Genomic DNA, 19,057 nt, shown 5'->3' on the forward strand with positions numbered 1-19,057 from the left:
CCTTTAGTATGTAAGCAAAAGAAATTTGTATAGCAGGCTGACTCAAAGGTGTCACAGCGCTACCAAAACCAAGAAGCTGTGACAGAGGCAGGGGAGCAAATGAAAAAGCAGAGGAAACCCCACACAGAATCAAAGGGAAAAAAGACACCCTCTTTCACAACACCACATTGTCAGATAAAGCTTCTTACTTTGAAGTCAGAGAAAGAAAAGTAAACACCAAGCTCCCCCTAGAAGACAGATCCTGACATTTTACCTAGCACTCTTCCCCTGCTGCAACTGCTGCAGCCTGGGGTCCACAGTGTTACTGCCACCAACAAGCTCTACATCCACACATACAACCTTCTAATTTACACCCACCTCACTTACATTAAAAAGCACACACAACCCTACCCATCCCACCCTGCGCAGTGGTGCTCAGTAGTATCAGAATTTCAAACCCACATCAGTGTGAAGGGATTATCTCAAAGGACACTGCTACAAAGAGGCACATATCCTAATTTGAGCCTTTGGATGCTGGAGGCAATGGCACTCTTTTTCAGGGACAGGAACTTATTTTTCCTAATCAGACGTTCAACCAGACAAAGAGAGGAACAGAAAGACGGGAAACAGTGACAAAGGGTGAAAGCAGGGGTGAAAAAGAACCTGCGAGTGTGAGATAAAGTGGCATGGAGTGTCTGCTGGTGGATGAAAGAAGGAGGTATGAGATGGGATCAATTCTACGCATTCTTGGTATTCAGCACCCCTGACTCTACAATAATGCCAACCGCGGGGTTCTGAGCAGAAGTTTGGAACTTGGCACACATACTTCTACAATTCAGCACAGATTTGTATAAATGATCCCACCCCCAGAGCCCACACATCGAGCCAGTGACCTCTCCCCACCCACAGCAGAAGTCAGTCTTGTTCTCACTGACATCCTGCAATAAGGAGGTTTAAACTCATAGGCCACACCGGAAATTGAACAGCATGGCCAACACTTAGTCAAAAGGGGACGCCTTGGAACGAAAAGGCAGATGCCACTATTCGAAAAGTTGTTCAGGATTTTGGTGAACGGTCACCCTGACTTTTGGGAGGAGGGTTGAGGCTCGAATTATTACTAAAGAGCTACGGTTTGCATATAGCAGTAGCCTACCAATCCATCAACGATGACAAATTAAAGCAACAACATCTGTAAGAAAGACAAATGGCAAAATTGTGGCACCTGGAGGAGGAGAGTTGAGATGGCATCTGTCTGGGATTTTTGGCGAATGTCATAGCCCATAGGTGCAGCAGGGGATAGACTTGTGACAGCAGGGAAAGGGGGTCAGGACTAAAAGACGGGGCTGCAGGTTTAGGGTTGCGCACCCTTTTATGGTTGGTTTGATTTGGCGAGATTTGTTACGAAATTTTGAGCCTGCGCTGGAAGTGAGGTAAAAGCGTGGGGTGGTAGGCAGACATGTATGGGGTTTAGCCAGATAAAACCTGGAGACAAGTAGATAGTGAGGTGTGGCTTCAGTAGATAGCCCTGACTAGGCCAGTGTCAGCGCTACATATGGTAAGAGGTTTACGGATTCCTTATCAGCCCTTTCTTGGGGCGTGCCACCAACGGAGGAGTTGGCAACTGGAATAGAGGACAGGGAGTTAGGGATAGGGTTTCTACAAATAAACATTATACATAGTTAACACAAGGGTACTAAATGTGGAGAGACACACTCACTAACATATTTGCGATAAGTGGCAGCAGGAGGTCCATGGTTACTGGGGAAGGACAGAAGTCAACAGCAAGACATAGAAACAAGCACACACTCTGGTTAATGGGCAGAAGCTTTGCGCCTGGTTATGGTTTTATCCAGATGAAAGTTGCTTAATTGATAGACTGTGAGTTTTTATGTAGAGACTTATGTAGGAAGCTAGGTCTGATTGGTGGAGGGGAGTGCTCCTTTTAGGAGCAAGGGCCCTCACACACCTGAGAGGTGTCATGCTTCATCATCGGGCAGCTCCTCGTTGGGCCAGTGCTGCAATGCCCAACTGGCCTCTCGAGGGGGCTCTTTGCAGGGATGAAACATGTTGACCTCTCTACCCACTACCTTTGTAGCTAAATAGATCATTACATCTATTCTACGCTCACATCACTTTCTATCCTTGACAAAGGGACCCTAGAATTAAAATTTTACTTATTGTCCGGATCCCTTTAGTCAATATTAACACACTATTCTTTCACTCATTCTACTCACACTCCACCACCTATAAATGCAACATACATCGGCTATAAAAGAGAAGATCTCTGGCAAAGACCCCCTCGAGGGGCCCGTTGGACATTGCAGCACCGGCCCAATGAGGAGCTGCCTGATGATGAAGCATTAACAACAAAACTACTGGGTTCGGGCTCCCAACAGCACTGCTTGCCACAAGCAATTTAAACAACAACTGAGATTGCATGTGCTGCCAATCCTTTCACTCACTTGTTTATAGTTGGAACACCTGACCCTAAAACAAATGTTCCTGAGACCAAAAGATGTCTTTTTACTTCTATTTTATTTTGAAAAAAGGAGATATTTTATTATTAGAATATCAACGAGATGTTTTAAGAATTTTCAAGGAGAAATTTTTGACCTTATGTACAATTGACAACTCATCATTATATAAACACAACAAAACTTTTTCAATAGAAATCTTTTTTAGACTTTATAGACAACACATAATACAAAACACTCAGTCATACTACTCACAAATCACACTATTTACATATCTACAAACAATACAAAAAAGAAAACATATAAATTGTATCTACAATGTAATCACTTGATTTACAATGAAGCCTAGAACCTAATTATATATTTACAAAGCTATTCAAAAGTAAATATCATCCATTTTTTGGTTTGTTAAAGGCTTGAAAAGTCTACGCGTTTCGAACTCATATGGGTGAATGAGTTCTCATCAGGACCAAGGTCTGTTAAAAGAGAAGGGGGAAACTTATTGGTATTCTGTTTGGAATTCAAAAAAGCACCTACTACCCCTACTCCTAGCTTGTGTCTCTTACCTCTCAGTCACTTAGAAACCAGAACAACAACAGTGAGTAGTCTGGGCACCCAGCCATCTGTCATAGAAAAAATAATAATTGAAACCCATCAATGTCTGTCCAAAACAACAACCAAATTGCATCACATTCAAACTCCAACCTATTTCTTGCTTACATGATTCAGGAGGGGCCAGGCTTTCTGACGACTCTGGGCGCTTGAGTTCCGGCTGTTTGGTGAAAACGTAATATTGTAAGGAATTGGCTTTAAAATTGGCAAAAGAAGCTACGAGTAGCTTAGCGGTGAGTGTATTCTCACCTCGGGTCTTAATGCTGTGTCATCAAGAAGCCGGTTTGGTGTCGGGTCAAACAATGGTCCGTGGCACTTGGAAATAATTCTAAGAGACAGGAAGGGAAAGCTGTAGTCAGCGTGTGTCCCCGATCCTTTGGTTTCTAAAAGGCGTTGTATCTGTGCGCGGCTTACCTGACGGCGGGGTTTTCCGAACCGGGCAGCGTTCTGTTTCCAGTCGTCCGAGTCTTCCGGGTCCGCAAAGGATCCTGGGAGTGTAGGCGGATGTAGGTTATTTCAGATAGTCCGTCTTTTAACAGAACTCGCCTCGTTTGACAGGAAGTTGTGTATCTGGGAAATGTAGTTTCCTCGCTGCAGTTTATCGACCGGGTGGCTCTGTGTTGATAAATTAGAATTTTATGTGGACTCACAAAGCGTCCGTTAATTAAAATGCGGTTCGTCTGAATTTGGGATGTTGAGGCTGGCAGTATTCCAATCGCACATAGCTCAATCGCATTAATGTGGCATGGCTATGACCCAGACGGTAGGTGTGTGTTGGTGGAATAATTATGCAAATTTGCACAGTTTGTCGAAAGATTGCGATGTAATGGCTTTTTCAATTGTGATGCCAACTGTTAATATTCTGATAGGATGGGTTGTTTTAATTTTGGATGCTTAAAGGCAGTTAGATGACAGAGGTGTTGGTTCGGTGTGGGCAGGGTTCTTATGATATGGGAGACTTATGACAGGTGTCCACAGAACATGTTAGAGATTATAGTTTGAACATTTCAGACATCTCATTCAGCCCGTGGAATGCTGTGTTGAATTTTACTATTAGCATCGCTTCCATTTTGGTGAGTTTTGCATCAAGATTGCCACCTCTAGTGTCGCTTTCTACTTTGGCAATAACTGTCCAAATGACATCTGACTCTTTATGTTGTTTTTCTTTCCAGTGATTGACCAGGGGGGCTGTGGCCACACTGTTACGAATTCTGGATTTGTGCTGTTGTATTCGTAGGCGCACTTCTTGATTAGTTTTCCCTATATATACCAATTGGCAGGGACAAATAATTCCGTATACCACATTGCGTGATTTACAGTTTGAGAATTTTTCATGTTTCCAGCTGATGTGATTGTAGGTGAAAACCGTCCCTTCAACCGTAGTGTCACAACAAGTGCATGTTCCACATTTTCGGTGTCCCTGAATTGGAGGGAAATTGAACATAGTCCTTAAATCCGGATTTGGTTGTTTGGGCAAAGCTGCTCTGATTAGCTGGTTAGCGACACTAAAGTTTTTTTTGAAAGCAAAAAGTGGTTCTTGAGTGAAAGCCTGATCTAGATTGCGCAGAAGATGCCAGTTTTGTTTGACCACCTTTTTTAGATCATTAGAATTGGGGCAAAATGTCGACACAAACACCAACCTGTCTGTGGTATTTTTTGTTCTTCTTTCAAGGAGGCTGTCACGAGGTGTCCATCAAGCTCTTTTAGCAGATTTTATTAGCAGTTTGTTTGGGTAGCCTCGTAGTAGTAGATTTTCGGTAAGTTTGTCTGCATGTTTCCAATATTCAGATTTGAACTGACAGTTGCGTTTCAACCTTAAATATTGTCCATAAGGGAGATTTTCTTTTAAGCTCCGTGGGTGGTTGCTCTGAAAGTGTAGTGCCCTGTTACGGTCGGTTGATTTTTTGTATAACGTTGTTATTAGCTCTCCTTCATATGGGTACACTTCTACGTCTGAATTTGATGCAATTTGGTTGTTGTTGTGGACAGACATTGATGGGTTTCAATTATTATTTTTTCTATGACAGATGGCTGGGTTCCCAGACTACTCACTGTTGTTGTTCTGGTTTCTAAGTGACTGAGAGGTAAGAGACACAAGCTAGGAGTAGGGGTAGTAGGTGCTTTTTTGAATTCCAAACAGAATACCAATAAGTTTCCCCCTTCTCTTTTCACAGACCTTGGTCCTGATGAGAACTCATTCACCCATATGAGTTCGAAACGCGTAGACTTTTCAAGCCTTTAACAAACCAAAAAATGGATGATATTTACTTTTGAATAGCTTTGTAAATATATAATTAGGTTCTAGGCTTCATTGTAAATCAAGTGATTACATTGTAGATACAATTTATATGTTTTCTTTTTTGTATTGTTTGTAGATATGTAAATAGTGTGGTTTGTGAGTAGTATGACTGAGTGTTTTGTATTATATGTTGTCTATAAAGTCTAAAAAAGATTTCTATTGAGTGGGACACCCCCGCGCCGCACGGCCACCAGCTGCTGCGTGTGCCCCTTGCCTGCCCTCTGCCTCGCTGCTGCCTCGTTTGCCGGTTGCCGGCTGGCGCCGCTGCAGTTGTTTTTGCCCTTGTTTTGTGTAAAATTTGTGCCTGTTTTGTATAACTTTGATTTTTTCCTTGTTTTGTCGAGAATTTGTGCCCGTTCTGTTTAATTTTTATTTCCCCCGTGTTGTGGTTTCCTTCCTTGTTGTCCGCCTACCTCGCCGCCCTCCGCCCTCCCTTCCCGCCACCGCCGCTTTTCCCCGCCCCTTTTTCTATTCTGTACCCTCCCCGCTCCCGCCTCCCAGCTGCTCCGCCCACCCGCGCACTTCGCCTTAAATGGCCACTGTGCGAACGCGCAGCGGTCACGCGCAGCGGGCGCGCCGATTGTGCGCCGAAGGCGCGCCAAAGGTAAGCCCGTCTACGCCCGTCCGCGCCTGGACCGCGCCCAGTGCCAGGACCCCTGGCCCACGAAGACCCCGACCGACCCGCCTGACGTACTCCGCCGCCACCCTCACCGCTCTCAACACCGGCCGACTCCCAGAATGCCATCAAGCCACTCCACGACGTACCTACGGACCCTTCAGCTGCCACGCCTGCAAGTTCACCTGCATCCGGACCTGCCTCGCACCAGCACCCACCAAGCCGAACACCAGCAGCACCCACCTCAAGTGCATCCTGCTCAACACCCGCTCCGTCCACAGACATGCCATCGAACTCTGGAACCTCCTCGACACCACAGCTCCAGACGTTGCCTTCCTCACGGAGACCTGGATGAACGCCTCTTCAGCTCCCGACATCGCCATCGCCATCCCAGAGGGCTACAAGATCGTCCGGAGGGACCGAAACGCCAACCAGATGGGAGGAGGCATCGCCATCATCCACAGGAGCACCATCCGTCTCACGACCAGCACCGACAACTCCCTGACCACCGCCGAACACCTGCATTTCCAGATCCACACCAACCCGAACACCACCCTCAGAGGCACCCTGATCTACCGACCCCCTGGACCACGCACACAATTCAGCGAGGACATCGCCGACTTCGTCAGCCCACATGCCCTCCCCTCCGCTGACTACATCCTCCTGGGAGACCTCAACTTCCATCTGGAGAACAACAACGACCGCAACACCAGCACCCTGCTCGACAACCTCGCCAACCTGGGACTCAAGCAACTGGTGTCCACCCCCACCCACCTCGCCGGACACACACTCGACGCTGTCTTCTCATCCAGCAAGGACATCGACTTCAGCCACGCCACAGAGCTTCAATGGACGGACCACAGCTGCGTCCACTTCACCTTCAAGAAAACAACGACCCACCACCATCAGCAACAGGCCGCCCGCAGAAGCTGGAACAAGATCACAGCAGACCAGCTCGCCACCTCCCTGAGCCAGCACCCTCCTGCCAGCTCAGCGAACCCCAGCCAGGCCGCCGACAACCTCACGAAGTGGATCAGCAACTGCGCGGATGAACTCGCCCCACTGAGGACCCCGCCCAGCAGACCCGGCAGCAAGAAAGCCCCATGGTTCACCGACGAACTCAAGAGCTCCAAGAAGAACTGCCGAGCCCTCGAGAAAGTCTGGAGAAGGGAACCGACACCGGACAACAGGACCTCCTTCAAACTTGCCACCCGGAAACACCACCAGCTGATCCGCGCCGCCAAGAAAACAGCATTCAAGGACCGGTTGGACAACAACGCACACAACTGCAAGGAACTCTTCAACATCGTGAAAGAGCTTTCCAACCCCAGCGCAGGAAACAACGACATCACCCCATCGCAAGACCTCTGCAACTCCCTCGCTTCATACTTCCACAACAAGATCGCGGACATACACAACAGCTTCAACAACCAACCAACGCACACCATGACCGAACAACCACCCCCCACCACCACCCTCCACGCCTGGACCCCGATCAGCACCGAAGACACCACCCGCACGATGAACTCCATCCACTCCGGATCACCGACCGACCCCTGCCCTCACCACGTCTTCAACAAGGCCGACGCTGTCATCGCACCCCACCTGCGAGACATCATCAACACATCCTTCGACACCACCATCTTCCCTGAGAGCTGGAAACACGCCGAACTCAGCGCTCTACTCAAGAAACCAACAGCGGACCCCACCGACCTCAAGAATTACCGCCCCATCTCGCTCCTCCCGTTTCCAGCCAAAGTCATCGAGAAGACCGTCAACAAGCAGATGGCCGCTTTCCTCGAGACGAACGGATCCCTCGACCCCTCACAGTCCGGCTTCCGAGCCAACCACAGCACAGAGACCGCCCTCATCGCCGCCACCGATGACATCCGAGCCCTGATGGACAACGGAGAAACAGCGGCCCTCATCCTCCTAGACCTCTCCGCGGCATTCGACACGGTCTGCCACCGCACCCTAGTACGGCGCCTCAGCAACGTTGGAATCCAGGACAAGGCGCTGGAATGGATCATCTCCTTCCTCGACGGAAGAACACAGAAAGTCCGCCTACCACCGTACAAGTCAGAGGCCACCGAAGTCATCTGCGGCGTCCCCCAAGGATCATCTCTGAGCCCCACCCTCTTCAACGTCTACATGAGCCCCCTCGCGGCCATCGTACGCAAACACAACCTCAGCATAATCTCCTACGCCGACGACACCCAGCTGATCCTCTCCCTGACCAATGACCCCGCCGCCGCCAGAGCCAACCTGCACGAAGGGATGAAAGAGGTAGCCGAGTGGATGACGACCAGCCGCCTGAAACTGAACTCGGACAAGACGGAGGTCCTCATCCTGGGCTCCTCTCCCTCCGCCTGGGACGACTCCTGGTGGCCTCCCGCCCTGGGCACCGCACCCAAACCGACAGACCATGCACGCAACCTGGGCTTCATCCTGGACTCCACCCTCTCCATGACCAGGCAAGTCAACAACGTCTCCTCGGCATGCTTCAACATCCTACGCATGCTACGGAAGATCTTCTGCTGGATCCCCACCGAGACCAGGAAGACCGTCACCCAGGCCCTCGTCACCAGCCGACTGGACTACGGCAACGCCCTCTACGCCGGTACCACCGCCAAGCTCCAGAAGAGACTCCAGCGGATCCAGAACGCCTCAGCCAGACTCATCCTCGACATCCCACGAACCAGCCACATCTCCGGACATCTGAGAGACCTTCACTGGCTCCCCGTCAACAAAAGAATCACCTTCCGCCTCCTCACCCACGCACACAAAGCCCTACACGACCAAGGCCCGAGCTACCTCAACAGCCGAGTCAACTTCTACGCTCCCAAACGCCACCTCCGATCAGCCAACCACGCCCTCGCCGCCGTCCCCCGCATCCGAAGAGCGACTACAGGAGGAAGGTCCTTCTCCTACCTGGCCGCCAAGACCTGGAACTCCCTCCCGACCGACCTGCGCCTGACCCAAGACCACCTCTCCTTCAGGAAGAAGCTGAAGACCTGGCTGTTCGAGCAGTAGCGGCTCCCCCCCCCCCAGCGCCTTGAGACCCTACGGGTATGTAGCGCGCTTTATAAGTGTCACTGATTGATTGATTGATTGATTATTGAAAAAGTTTTGTTGTGTTTATATAATGATGAGTTGTCAATTGTACATAAGGTCAAAAATTTCTCCTTGAAAATTCTTAAAAAATCTCGTTGATATTCTAATAATAAAATATCTCCTTTTTTCAAAATAAAATAGAAGTAAAAAGACATCTTTTGGTCTCAGGAACATTTGTTTTAGGGTCAGGTGTTCCAACTATAAACAAGTGATGATGAAGCATGACACCTCTCGGGTGTGTGAGGGCCCTTGCTCCTAAAAGGAGCACTCTCCTCCACTAATCAGACCTAGTTTCCCACCCAGGAACAGCCCACTCTGTGTTTTCACCACTGTAGGGGCCGTGTGCTGGACCTCAATAAAGCCCCAGTCACTCCTCTCTTGTTTTGGAAATTTGTGTTGGGGCATTACGATTTTCGAAATTAAATGGGGTAGATAACTTCAAATGGATGAAAAAGAAGACCTGATGATGGTATTATCAATGTAGGAAAAGAGGTGGCAGAAGGAAGATTGTGGGACCTTTTGATTGTTGCCTACTGAAATATTTGAAATTGTTCCCCCTAGGGGCAGTTCCTAAGAATGCTGCAGTGAGTGCAGTTAAGGCATGACCTTGTGTGACCCAAAGATTCACCAGTGAACAACTTTATAGCAATACATGATGTGGCAGGGCAGCATGCAGCATGAGAAGATGTCATTAGACTGGTTCACCATTGGAGTACATGAGTGGGGTTGGCGAAGTGTGACATAAAATAGGCAGTCAGACCATTAGCATTGTATCTGGTGGTCTTTTCGTTGGTGGAGGGAAGTATGAAAGGCAGATCTTGGTTAATGAGATATTACCATGGGTTGTGTGATATTTTATTGTCTGCATTACAGATTTTGTTATTTTCTTTAGTAGTATTTTACGGTGTTTTCTGCTTTTGTAATTGAGATTGACTACATAAATGATGTCATGTGTATTTGTAAGAGTGGAGCTGGGATTTGTAAAACGTCACTGGTACAATTATAGTGCATTGTTTAGATGCTGCTAGCTCTGTTGCCGCCAGCGAAAGAAAGACTAAGTTGTGTCGTATAAAGGTACAGAACTGTACACAGTGGTTATGCAAGTGAAGGTGCCACGGGCTAAAGTGGTTGAAATAATGTTGTGGGTGTGTGAAGAGGTAGAGGATTGTACAACAGAACTGTGAAAGGTACAGGTTTTGTTAAGTCCCTTGAACTGTGCATGTGATGTGTTTGATGTGTGGAACTGACAAGGGGGTGAGAGAAGGATGCAGCATTTTCTCTCTAGAGTTTTTCTTTCCCCTTTGGTCTCATTGGTGATGTGGGATTTAAACTTGGCAGACAGAAAGGAGACTGTCAGCTCTGACAATTGAACAGTGGTACAATTGGTGTATGGGCACAAAGTGAGGGGCACGAGGCTGTGGAAGATGTGGAGGAGCTTTATGCTAGGCGTGTGCTACGGTATTGTTTTAGGATATGTTCATGGGGCAAGTAAGGGGGCTGGTACTGGATAAAAGGTATTTGGTGTGTAGTAGACAAGTAGAAGTTCTCAATAGTCTTGGACGAAGGTTCTGTAGTGTGGAGGGCAGTGTAGGAGGAGTGAGTTGGAGGAATGGCAGACAGAGGGAGGATGTGGTTAATTTTGATTGACAGGGATATGTCAGAGGATTGGATTTAGAGCAAAGTAGTGGGTGTAATTGTCAAGGGGAAATGCTTCTTGGAGTTATGAATAGTCAGCTGGGTAGGAGAATTGTGGAGGGTTGGGAGCTAGAAAGAAGAATTTGAAGAGATTACCAAGGCATCCTTTCTTAGCAGAGACATTTGTGAAAATGTTGGCCAAGTACAGGTGGTAGTGCGCTGGACTCTGAAATTACTTTGTTCAAGTTGTGTATGGTTTGGTGATTTTTGAGGAACATTTAGATGTTCAGAGTTGATGAGTATCTGAAAGAGAGTAGGCTTGCAGTTAAAGAAATTTGTGTTGAAGAATACAAAATTGGGGTTGAAGCTCAGGCTGTCAAAATCAAATCAGTAGGGTATGAGGAATGGATCATGTTGAAAGAGGTGACAGGTAGCCGTTTATGTTTATAGCTGCATGATAGTTTTTTCCAGGACTCTCACAAAGAAGGGGTATTTTGTCTTGACGACAGGTTTAAATTGTCAACTTTCTACTTATTGGGGGCAGAGCAGTTTGACATTCATGTATTTCAGATCGGGGCAATCACGGAAGCAAAGTTTGGGGGTTTTATATGGCAGTTATTCAGAGGTTGGGTTGGAGTTTGAGTTGAGGTGAGAGCTGTATTATACCTAATAATGTTGGTTAGGTATTGTTAATGTATTTCTATGTTGGTTTTGTATTAGGTTAAGTTATGGGCCTGTTATACGCCATTGTAACTATTTGGATTATTAGTGAAGGCCCTGTGGCACATGATTAGGGCTAAGATCAGATGCACTTGTTATTGTGGCTTGCCAAGTTGCCCAGAGTGCTTGGTGATAGATCTGGGGTGAGAAGGATTTAGTGCAGCATTAGGTTTGGCTTGGTTAAAGAGGGGCAGTAAGGGGTGAGCAGCAATACATATAGGGTGGGCAAAGTTACACAGTGCGGAGTTACGAGAGGGACTTGCAAAAACAATGCTATGAGCACACACGAGAAGGTAAAAAGTGGCAATAGGTCTGTTTAGCAGGTAACAAGGTTTGGGCCTGATTCGTCTTGGGAATATTGTACAGGATGACTTTAATTTGTATCGGCTGATTAGAGTTCCCTTTTCCCTAATGACTGTTACAATGGTAGTTTACCTGGGACTGACTGCAACAAACTACTCAAGCTCAAGTACATAGTCTTGATGCAAAGACTTTGAGGCCATATTTGGTGGCGCAAATAGCACAAAAGGCCGCTGTTAGAGTGGCACTTTTTCCGGCGCTGAATTCTTTTAGAACCCATTTGGGGGTGGAGCAGGTTTTCCTGGTTGGCAATAATTTGAAGAGGGTTGGGGCGGTGGTGGTGTGGGCATGTGCAGCACGAGGGAAATTATAGGTAGGCTTGCACGACAGTGATTGGGAGTTGGAGAGCAAGTCAAGGACAGGTTGTAGAATCATGAGGGTTCCGAGGAGTTTGGATGGTTGAGTGTGGATGATTGGTTGTGGTTAGTTGGGGCAACCGAGTGGATTGAGAGTGGTGGGGTTTGGACATGCCATTTGCCTGAGTGGGGAGGGGTAGACGTTTATGTGCAGTGTTGCTTTGGCTTGAGAACCTGTCCTGATGAAACAGTCTTTTGCGTTTTAACTGATGTGTTTTTGTTTTCGTGTCTGCTGCGCTGTTTCGCCTGAAGCAAGATGAGCACACCGATGGAATAGAGGGCAGACTGGGCACAGGGAGGGGCTGGACAGACAGTGATGGGGACAGACTGGGCATAGTGGTACGCGCAGGGGTTACGGCTATACACAATATGCATGCGGTATATACGGAGGGCAGGGGTACACATGAGAAAAGCTAGTGAAGGGAAATGGGCCAATAATGGAGCTCGCGGAGGAGGCATGAGCGGGTGAGGTGGACAGAAGAAAGAAGCAGGCAGGAGAGTGAGCAGAAAGAAAGGACACCAGGATGAGATGGATAACGCTGAGAAGGAGGAACGGGGAGAACCGAACACTCAGTGAAAGCGAGTTAAGGAGTGGGAAGGCAAGCAAGGGAGAGCTAAGAAAAGGTTGGGGCCAGGCAGATTAAAGGAACACAAGGAATGACAGGCAGAACATTATCCGGTGGGGGTGAGAGAGATTATAAGGGAGGACAGGCGCTGGCAACGCCATACAATGTACACCTATGTAAGTTAAAATGGGCAAGTCCAGACTAGTGGTAGATTAGATCAGGGTCGCCACCCTGCCCCGTGTCGTCAGGGCATCACCCTTTCAGCCCTGGCCCTCGTATAACCATCATTACCAGGCCTAGTAGCCCCGTTGGTTGGATGTAAGTAGCTCATTTCTATAAAACACACAGATCGATGGGCTGTCAAATGAAAGCCCAGTACTGGAAAGAGATGTTCTGATCACATAGAGCGAGGAAGCAACTATTTGCAAGAGGCGGCCGGTTCAGAAAGGAGGGGCACTCTGAAAGCAGGCAGAGGGAGGGCGGGCTGGAGGGAGCTGTCCGCTCTCAGTGGTGCTGATCGCACAGTTTCTAGGACAGCAGGCAGTGCTGAGCCGAAGCAGGCCACGGAAATGGTCGATGGAGGGTGGCAGGAGCTAGGCCCGTCGGTGCGCGCCTGTCCTGGGCTGGAGGCTAGGATGCTGAATGATGTAACAAACCGTGAAGCATTGAGTACCGTTAAATTTGCAGCGCTTAGTAGCAGACGTGAAGTATGAAGCGTTATTTATTAAAAAAAATCTAGAAATTATTATTATTGTTATTATTTATTTACGCTCAATTTATAAAACAGCGAAGTGCAATGGCGTAAAAGTTTTACTTCGGAACCTGCTATTGCACTACTACTGAAAGCCAGGGATGATAAATAACTATGGTTATTAGAATGTATTCCACCTCAGGCCTCTTTCTTTTGCCGTCCTACATTTCCTATTTCTTTTTCTTGCTCTCTTGGGTTCTTTTGCATCATTGCTTTCTCCCTGTGTCACTGTTTTCCCGTTTTATTTCTCTCCTTTTGTGCCGTTTTCTCTCTTGCTCTCTGAAGAAGTCTGATGGTGAAAAATAAATTGTAGTTCCCATGCCGACCAAGAGCTGAACAATTTAAGCACTGATTATTATCCCAAGTCTAGGTGGGAGACTCGCGATTTCGCAGCCCTATCCTAAAAAAAAAAGATACATCCCTTCGGAAATCAGCAAGCAAAAAAAATACTCACTGATTATAACTCAATCCCTTTCTGCTTCGTGCTCCAAGGGTTGATTGTGTGAGGTAAATCTGCCTCGAGGGCGAGCACGTGCGTCTGACGTCCGCATGCGCCCCAAGACAGGAGCTCTAAGGTGAACCTGGACCCCCTGGAACGCGTGCTTGGGTTAACCTGGACCCTAGATCAAGGATGGTGATATTCAGCTGAACCCCAGGACAGGGGAGCACGGGTATGCTTAGAGCTCAGGTCTGGGGTCTGGTTGTAGGATTGGTCTCCAGGGAAGGTCTACTCAGGTTAATGTGGCCATTAATGGAGGAGTTCTACGTAAGAGTGTTTATATATCAATAGGGCGCATGGGCTCTGGCACCAATAACTTGGAAATATCGAGAAAAAAAGCCCCGCTCGGACCTCGCAACCAATAGCATAGCCCCCCCATCTCCTGTGTAAAGTTGCTTCCTCCATTTCCACAGGAGAGTAAGCAGCGAAATAAAATTGGCTGACCCCTGAACTTTCAGTGACTGGTGGAATTGATGGGCATCAGTAAGGTGAGTCTTGGAAAGGAGTGTGTGTGAGAGGTCAGAGGTTGTACAGCTTGATGGTGTCATATCCCCTGCACCCTAAAGGATACACGTGTCACCCTCCATTCACTATCAGACTAAGAGATGAACAGAAATATGAATAAGAGATGAACAGAAATATGAAAGTGACATTTTTCACAAGCGCTCTGGAAAGCCAAACGATTTTCCAAGTAAAAGGAACAAGATCTGCACAAATAAAAGTGAAGGACAGTTAAAACTGTTGAAAGATAGACTGCATCCTGTCTACACGGTGGACTAACTAAAATTGGTGCCATAATATTATGGGACTAGGTGAAAAAGTAATATAATAGTAATCAATATTATAAAATACGGGTAATTGTTTGTTGGCACTTCATAAAAGGTATTCAACTAAATGGAACCCATGCTATTACCCTTGGGTGAATGGAAGCTGAGATAGTGGTGCAGGGTTTCAAAGGTATGCGCTCTACAATGCATGCATGCATTTGCAGTGCAGAGACAGCTACCATTATTGAAACCTGTGATCGACAAGTACCACCTGGGACTGTGCAATCAATCCATGTATCAGCTGACCTTTCAAATTAGGATTGAAACTTGTGACCTGCAAATCCCACCGGCAGGGCTCAAGAACCACCAGAGCTGATTTATGAACATTGGAAGTTGAGACCTGCTGTATGCCCTCAGTTCTCTGCAGCTAGCACTTTGACTTACTGAGGTATCTTATCAGGTGACCCACTTGGATAGCAGACACTGCCGGAACAATAGCTTGATGATTAATGTACTCAGTGTGGAAATATGTGGATAAATTGGCGTTCAGTGGCTCAAATTTTGTTGTGGTGTCATGACATAAAAAGAAGTAGGCGTCTGGACAGTAGAACTACCCACGGGTCAACCATTCTTAATTTGTTTCAGGTCTATGGTTTTGGCTGGATCCTACCCTCTTAACCGGACTTTATATCAACTGGTTAAGGATTGGACAACAGGGCAGCTGTAAGTTTGAACAGAAAAAAGTTCAGTCTTAGCTTGCATTTGAACAATATTGAATTCTGCACCTTATCACATGAATTAATTTCCACCATGTCCCACCGACTCGTGTTTACTCAGGGTTCCTGCGCCCTGCAGCTTCCTCAAGGCACTAGCTTCAAATATTGTTGTGTTCGACTTTGTCATTCATCCTTTGCGAGTTCTATTGAGTTGGATAATACCTACACCTATTCATCACAGTACTACACCTCTGTTAGCCACAGTACTACAAAACAGCAACAGTGTGGTCTAGTTTGACAAGCACAAAACAAGCACAAATGTATGTGTGCGTACAGTTATGTCTTTATCTAGCGTGTGTTGTGAAAGACAGATGGAAAGGGGTGTGCCACTTTTTCGCAGAGATGGGGCCCAAAATGTTTTAAATTAAAAAAAAAATATGGTAAACCTACCAAGTTCCAAACCACCAGACCCACCCCATAAAAATCTCAACCTTAACCTAGCCCTGGAAAGGGAAAGGTCAAGGTAGAAGAGAAGACGAATTTTGGGGACGGGCTAGTAGAGGGATCTCAACCTACCAAGTGACTAAGTCACCCGTCCGACTTTAATTCAAATCAGTCTGCCCAGTATATCTCCCTGGAGGGGCCTATTTTGGAAGGTACCCCAAGCAGCTGACAGACACTAAAATTCTTAGGCCAAAGGATTAGTTGCAGGAGAAGGGTTTATTTCCAGGATCACATCTGAAAAGCAGACAACTTTTGAAGCAACTGAGTACAAAATGGTGGGTTTCACCAGAGATTTGATGCATTTTAATAAAAGGTGAGTATTTTGTGTCTGTTACTTGCCAAACTTTTTTTTATTTTATTGGAATTTTCAAGTAGGACGAGTCATTTAGTGTCAGATGAGAGGCACTTCTTTACAACTTTGTATGGTCGCTACACATCTAGCAAATGATGGTTTTGCTTTGTTGCCCTAATGTGATGTTGGTAGAGTGAGTGACCCAGAAGTATGGAGGGATGGTTGCCTTGTTAGCTGCCATGGGCTTCTTATATCAATCAAGGCATTCTCCATATATCTTGACAAATAGCTTATAGAAGCTTTAGTTTGCTTTTATCATTAAGGTATAACCTATACAAAAAAGGTGTATTTAATTAGGACATTTCAAGTAAAGCCATGTGACTACAGTGGTACATAGGCTACACCTGTAATGGACCCTTAGTTACATACGTAAACTAAGCTGTGCCATACACTCTTCGGGGTCACACTTGCAAGTAAATATTGTTTTGACACGTTAAGGCCCCTTTGGTATGCATCCCCCTTAAAGCACTGTACTTCGGCAAGCCTCGACCTCAAAGAACAAAGAGTGATGGGCGGATTGCTTTAGTTAACCTCAGCCAGTGGTAATTACTTATGGCCACATTCCAATCCACCGCTTTTTTTGCCCATGGCGCCACCTCACACAGGAACCAGCTATATGCAAATTTGCCCGGTCCTGCTCCATTATGAACAGTTCAGCCCGAACTGTCAGACAAGATCCCTCTGAACGTGAACAAAAGCAAGCCCAGATTCTTGGGCCTGGTTGCTTTGTGAGTTTGGCCACCGTGGCAGGGACATGAGGAAAGGCTGCCCACCATTGCACGAGTTATGAGGTAAAGTTGGTCTTGTGGTAGATACCAACGTACGAGTTGTGTGCTGAGGTCAGAAGTGAGCCAGTGGAAGGGTGCTAAGAAACCTGTAAACCACGGGAGTGATGCTGCGCCGAGGTAAGCCTGAAACTCAGGGTTGCTGGGGTATGTCTTTCCTCAGGGATTGAGGCACTGAGGTAACACATACCCCCAGTGGCGGTGGCGCGGAGTTCAGTACAGAGCAGGCGCGGGCGGCAGGTGCCTACCTCTTGGAAGAGCTCCACGCTGTACGTGTTGTCATCGTCAGCGAAGTAGACCACCCCAGCCACAGGTTGCTCCGGGGGCGGCAGCCGGGACCCTCCAGCTGACGCCCAGCGCGCCTGCCGGCGGGGCTGGTGCTGCTGGCGGACCCAGGCCAGGCCGGCGTTCCTCTGCTCGGTGGCGCGGGGCAGGCCGCCACGCTTGTAGCGCCGCGGTGTGGGCACGTGCAGGTGGGTGCAGGGCAAGCCGACCCCGGCCAGGAAGCGGGAAACCAGTTGGGTGCGTCGAGGCGCGTCCTCCACCAGTACCCAGTGCAGCGAGGGTACTAGGCGCAGCGTGTTCCCCAGCCGGGTGAGTTCCGCCAGTTGTACCGGCCTCGCATAGGTGGGGGTAAGGACATAGATGGTGGGCAGCGGCCGGCTCTGGTTTCCAGGGACCCGGGGGGACTGGCGGGCGACAGAGCCCAGCGCCCTCCGGCTCCGGGGGCCAGGCCAGCGCCGGGTGTCCATGTCTATCATGATGATGACAATAAGGGCCCAGGGCAGCAGGATGAAGAAGCGGCTGAAGAAGAGGGACTTCATCCCATCGAGGGGGTGCAGCGGGAGGAAGGAAGGCAGGGAGACGAGGGGCAAGGGGGTGGGACTCCCCAAGTTCTGAAGGCACCCTCCGGCCCCAAGAATAGTAAACCGATCCAGAAGTGTCTTGCAATGGCCACGGGCCCGGTGTTTCTTCCAAATGTGAGATGTCAGACAGTGGTCCACGCGGCAGGTGTAACGTGCATCATCTCCTCAAGGGATACTGGCGGGTGCCAACGCCGCCCGCACGGCTAAATGACGCTTCAGAGTCAGGGGAAGCGAAGCTGCATTTCTCATAACCAAGAAGTAAGTTTTAAACAGCCACCGAAAGAAAAATATGTCCCGATTGTATCCAGAGTCGCAACTGATCTAACTGATCCCGTGGATCTTCAAAGAAGAGTAAACTATCTGATATCCGACATGCAAAACCTGACACTTTCATCCAACGCACGAATCAAGCAAGTCCCAGCAGTAAAATAATTTAATTGTCCAACAAACTCAGGAGCATCTTTAACCAGAGGCCATTCCAAGCCCAGCCCACTCACGCGAGGCTCACAAGTGTCCCCCGCACTCCGAAAACGGACATGAGTTTCGTTGGCTTCTCCGGTGAAGTTGGGTGGGTTACAAGGGCGCCGGCACCTGCAGCCCCATGCGCTGGCGAGGGTGCTCTGGATCCAGGGTGGACGGGAGCAGGCTGCGGGCGAGCTCCGCGGTTCACCAAACAAGCGTTAGCCGGCCCCCTACATGCTGCAGGTCGGCGCCTGGAGCGAGGGCTCTTCGTGCAGTTTGAGGGGCGGCAGAACAGGAGTCGGCCACAGTGTGCTGTCACATCCAGGGGAGTGCGGCCACTCACGGTGCTGATGGCCGGGGGTGGGGGAGAGCTGGCGGCATCACATCTCAGCTCCGGGGCTCTCGCGGAGGCAGGCAGGCTGTCCTGCGGCCGTCAAAGGCTGCCTGCTGCTAGGATGCTCTAGTGGTAGTCCCCCCTCTCCGCCCCAGCCCCCCTAACCAGCAGGGCACTGGGGCTGCTCCCTCCGGGCGATGCCAGGGGCTGCTGCCCCCTCCTTTCCTCCTGCTGCCGGGCGGTGCTGAGACTGGCAGGGCAGCGCGGGGCTAGCAGCTCCCAGCAGCTCA

General features: G+C 48.5%; 1 protein-coding gene across 1 annotated transcript in view; it reads right to left on the minus strand.

Annotated features, from left to right (window-relative positions):
* Positions 1 to 18,056, minus strand: part of B3GAT2 (beta-1,3-glucuronyltransferase 2) — a 375,259-nt gene extending 357,203 nt beyond the window's left edge. The window contains exon 1 of the mRNA XM_086926472.1: positions 17,354 to 18,056. Coding sequence (XP_086782598.1) covers positions 17,354 to 17,929 — 576 coding nt within the window. The 5' untranslated portion in view covers positions 17,930 to 18,056. The remainder of the gene's footprint in view (positions 1 to 17,353) is intronic.
* Positions 18,057 to 19,057: the final 1,001 nt, after the last annotated feature.

The sequence above is a fragment of the Lissotriton vulgaris genome, chromosome 6, assembly GCF_964263255.1.
Source record: "Lissotriton vulgaris chromosome 6, aLisVul1.2, whole genome shotgun sequence".
NCBI lineage: Eukaryota > Metazoa > Chordata > Amphibia > Caudata > Salamandridae > Lissotriton > Lissotriton vulgaris.